The sequence below is a fragment of the Suricata suricatta genome, chromosome 17 (assembly GCF_006229205.1).
Source record: "Suricata suricatta isolate VVHF042 chromosome 17, meerkat_22Aug2017_6uvM2_HiC, whole genome shotgun sequence".
NCBI lineage: Eukaryota > Metazoa > Chordata > Mammalia > Carnivora > Herpestidae > Suricata > Suricata suricatta.
Window position 1 is genome coordinate 56601983 of NC_043716.1, and position 4211 is coordinate 56606193.

Here is a 4211-nt window from a genome sequence, read left to right on the forward strand (position 1 = left end):
CGGGCCGCCCCCGCCGCGCCCCCCAAGCAGACCGCGCCCGGCCCCTTCTCGCGCTTCACGGTTTCGCCCGCGCCTGCGTCGCGCTTCTCCATTACGCACGTCTCCGACTCGGACGCCGGGTCCGCGGGAGGTGAGGCTGCGCCGGGGCTGGAGGGAGGGGGGACGCGGAGTCAGGACAGTGGAGAGGGCGGCCGGGAGGTCACCTGCTAGGGGGCGAGGCTCTGGACAAGCCCAGTTTTCAGGCGGGGAAACAGGCTTGGAGAGGTGGGCGGCGCCCAGGCCGGCCTGCCCTGGCCACCTGGGCTCGCGGCCTCGCCTCTGTGCCCTCTGGGGAGATGCGGTGTCCCACATGCGGCTGGCCGGCGCCTCTCTGGGCGCCTCGGGGGGATTCCACCTGGCCCTTAGGCCTCGGCCCCTTCTCCCTTCTCTGGAGGCGCCAGGCTGGACACTGAGTGCCCCCCGCTCCTCCCTTTGCCTAACCCTAGCCCCCCAAACCTGTAGCAGCCTCTCCCACCGCGACCTTCCCAGCCCAGGCCCGTGCGCTTCATCCGCTGCCTGAGCCGCACCCCCAGACCTGGCACGTCTTGCGGGAAGCACCAGGGTCTGTGGCCAAGGTGCCCGGCTCACGCCTCCCTCCAGCCCCCAGTCCTCTGTCAGCCGCAGACCAGGCGGGCCCGTCTCTGCCAAGTTGCCCCCCTGCCATGTGCGTGACGAGTCCTTTTGCACAAATGAGACCCCTCTGGCCCCAGGCAGACTCTGTCCCTCTGGGGAAGGGTCAGGCCGTTTACCGAGTTGGGCCTGAGCCCCGGTGACGTAGTGGGGCGAGAAGGGGCCCAGCTCCCACCTAGACAGATAGGCAGGCCCATTGCAGGGAAGGGGCCCGAGGGTGGCAGCCCCAGGCGGTCATTGGTCCCTAGGCCAAGGACAGAGGTCAGGTGGGAGTCCCGAAGCAGGGTCCTCTAGGGAATCTCTGTCACCCGTGTCTCTCCAAACGCTCATGTGGCACCTCCCGTTTGCCAGGCCCTGTAGCAGGTGCTGGGGGCAGCTGTAAAGAGGCGTGAGGCCCAGGCGGGCACCCTTGGAGCTCCTGCCGGTCCTGCTGAGGGCAGCAGCGAGGATGGTTACCGAGAGTGGGGACCTCGGTCTTGGCGGTCGTCGGCAGCTCTCGGCGCCCGGGAGGAGCAGGGCGGCACAAGAGGCCTCCTCCGGCCCCGGATGGTGGAGCAGCGGGGGGCGGGGTTTGGCGGTCCTGGGTCCTAGCTGCTGGGGAGCCCTCTGGCCTCAGGTGCGAGCAGCCCCCCACCCTCCAGCCGCCCCCCACCCTGACTCTGCTAGCGGGCTGCTTGGCTTCGGAGGCCAGGGCACCACCGGCTCTTGGCTCGGGGGCCTTGCGAGCCTGCCCGCTAGTTCCTGTGGTGACCCACTCGGGCCCGCCGGGTCGGCCTCTCTCTGCCCCCTTCGCCCCTTCTGCCTGGTTCTGGGTTTGCTCAGCACAGGAAGAGGACCCTGGGCTTGCGTGTCCCCCTACCACCCGTACCTCAGAGTCTGTGGCTGTCTTTCCCTTCAGTGACTCAGCTGGACCCGCAAACTGTCCCTCCCAGCCTGTCTGGGGCAGCTCCCGTCTGAGTCCCCTGCTGGAGCCTGGCAGGCGGGCCATGGTGGGCGGCGGCCTGAGGGATGGGGGGCTGCCCGGCCACACCTGTTCTAGAGGTGCCCGCAGCTGGCCAGACTGGCCTGGCAAGCCCCCACAATCCGGTCAGGGGCCCTGCCTGCAGAGGTGGGGCACGGGTGGGCGGGAAGTGGGGGGCTGGGCAGCACAGGGGGTATTTTTGTAACTGCTATTGTCTGATCGGATGGAAGCGGGGTGATTTAAGTTATTGTTGCCAAAGAGACGTAATGTTTATTTTTGCTTTGGGGGTGGGGGTAGGGATATGTTTTGGGTTGTGTTTTTGTTTTCATTAGTTTGAGGCTTCGGATGCTGGTGCCATGATTTTGTTCCTATTTTGTTTGTTTTTTAAAAGAAATCAAGCTAAGAAAACAAACCTTCTTGCTAAGTGTGTGTTTTCTTTTGGGGTTTGCACATAGAGCCCGGGTGGCTGTGGGTGGCGCTGGGGTGTGGCCTGGCTGCCAGCCCTGCCTGGGAGGGTACGGCAGCCCCTTGCGCCCAACGTCAGTAGGGCACGGGAGGGCACCGCCGACCCGCCTGCCCGCTGTCCTTGCTGCGCCCTGGTGGAGGGGTCCGTGACCCAGGGGGAGGTCCGCACGGAGTGGGGCGCGGCTCTCTCTTCTGTCCTGTAGTTGGCGCTGACTAGGTAAGAAGGAGGCAGGGGCCCACACCCCCGAAGCCTCTTCTCCCACCTTTCCGGAGCACGGGGTGGGGGTGGGGTAAGCATGAGGCCAGAGGGGTTTTGAGGAGCAGGGGGCTTCTGTGCATGTCCGCCCCAAACGTGGGGTCCACGACCCCACTGGGCCCGTCCCTAGCTTCTGCAATGCCAGAGGCCTATGTTCCTGCCTGCCCCACCCCTGACCCGTTGGCTTGCTTCTGGTCCTGGGGACACGGACAGGTTTCAGGCAGATCAGGGCTGGGAGGGGTGACAGCCGCCTGGAACTTCTCCGCTGGGGATGGCCGGTCACCGCGGGTGTCGTCCAGCCACAGACAGAAAGCAGCGTGGATCTCGTCATGCAGCGGCCGGGGCACCTACCGCTCACCCCAGGGCCAGGGAGGAGAGCTGGGGGCCCAGCAGCCAGCGCTGGATGGAAGCGGGGGTGACGGAGGGGCCCCCTGGCACTGCCAGTGAGTGTGGGGCCCAGCAGAGCCACAGTCAGGGCTCAGAATAAACGTGTCCTGCAAAGAAAGGTGGCAGCCCCTCCCCGTCCCTCCCCCAGGCCTCCCTCCCCCTCGGGCGACAGAGCACAGGTGGGCGCGGGTGGTACGGCCTGTTTATTGACCGGACACGCGGGGGCTGCTCCCTGCACGGGTGGGGGGCTGCTTGGGGGGCTGGCCCCAAGGCCCCCACTGCGGCTCCCAGCGCCGGTCCCACTCTTCTTGGCCACGGCCCAGGGGCCACCTCTGCAGACAGCCGGGGTCCAGCCCAGGCCAGACTCAAGTGGGCACAGAGCCGGGCAGGTGAAGAAAAAAAATCTCTAAACGGGGACCACGCAGGTTGTTACAAAAGAGGTTGGGTGTGGGCAGCGGTGGGGATGTGGCTGTCAGCTGAGGAGGGGGGCGGACCTGTCGTTGGTCACTGTCGGCTTCAGCTGGACATTGGCGAAGGGATTCCTGAGGAGAGGAGAAAAGAGCTGTTTTAGCACAGGGCAGGGGGAACCGGGAGGGCGCGGCGCCATCCTGGGCTGCCCCTTGCCCCAGGGGCCCCCAGCCCTGCGGATGGCACCAGAGGGCCGAGCCTCTGAGCTCGGAGCAGGTGGAGACGTAGGCCGCCGGGGGGAGCCAGGGGGGATGCCCGCTGGCTGCCCGGGCGCCCCACCTGTGGCCATCAACCCTCGTGGGGCAGGTGGGGGCCGCAAGGCCACTGGGACACACATGGGCCACTTCCTTCTCGGCCACCTGAGGCAGTCCTGAATGGGCCTGCGTCCAAGTTCCGAGGTGCCACCCACCTGCCCGAGAGCAGCGGGGGCCCGGTTTTGAAGACACGTCACCAACAGACACAGCGCAGCCGCTCACACACCCAGCCATGCCCCCCCCCAGAGGTGGCCGCGGGCACTCGGCCCGTCCCACGCCGACAAGACACAAGAGGTGCACGCACACTGGCAGCGAGGAAGCCAGCAGGAGTGGACGAGGGCTCAGCCACCTGTCACCCGGGGGGGGGGACCCCCGAGGCCACAGCTGACGGACAGACGGAGGCGCCAGACAAAGAGGTGGAGATGGGACGAGATGAGCACGGTGGACGGCGGCGCCCAGCCCCCTCGGCAGCCGCTCCTCGGAGTCCCCCGCAGGCTCGGGAGGGCCCGCCTGGGCAGGGACAGCACAGGACAGTGGGGGGACGCAGCAGACAGCCCCGGGAGGACGGCACAGATGGTACGTGGGACGCGGAGGGCTCGGCACACACAGGCCGCACGCCCGGCGAAGCGCTCGGGCCTGCGGCCGTTACCTGGGCCGGTGTCCGCGGTGCGGGGCGGGCGCTCTGTCCGGGTGCGGGGCGGGCGCTCTGTCCGGGCGCCTCCCTGTGTTTTCTAAACACCTGAGATGCTTC

General features: G+C 67.5%; 1 protein-coding gene and 1 long non-coding RNA gene across 2 annotated transcripts in view; one reads left to right on the forward strand and one right to left on the reverse strand.

Annotated features, from left to right (window-relative positions):
* The first annotated feature begins 6 nt into the window (after nucleotides 1-6).
* LOC115282947 lies at nucleotides 7-2043 on the forward strand. The gene is made up of 2 exons (XR_003904816.1): nucleotides 7-130; nucleotides 1021-2043. It is a non-coding gene; the product is annotated as an uncharacterized LOC115282947 (long non-coding RNA).
* Nucleotides 2044-2923: 880 nt separating this feature from the next.
* Nucleotides 2924-4211, reverse strand: part of BAIAP2 (BAR/IMD domain containing adaptor protein 2) — a gene marked incomplete at its 5' end in the record, with an annotated part of 58132 nt that continues 56844 nt past the window's right edge. The window contains one exon of the mRNA XM_029927116.1: nucleotides 2924-3280. Within this exon, the coding sequence (XP_029782976.1) occupies nucleotides 3211-3280 (70 nt within the window). The remainder of the gene's footprint in view (nucleotides 3281-4211) is intronic.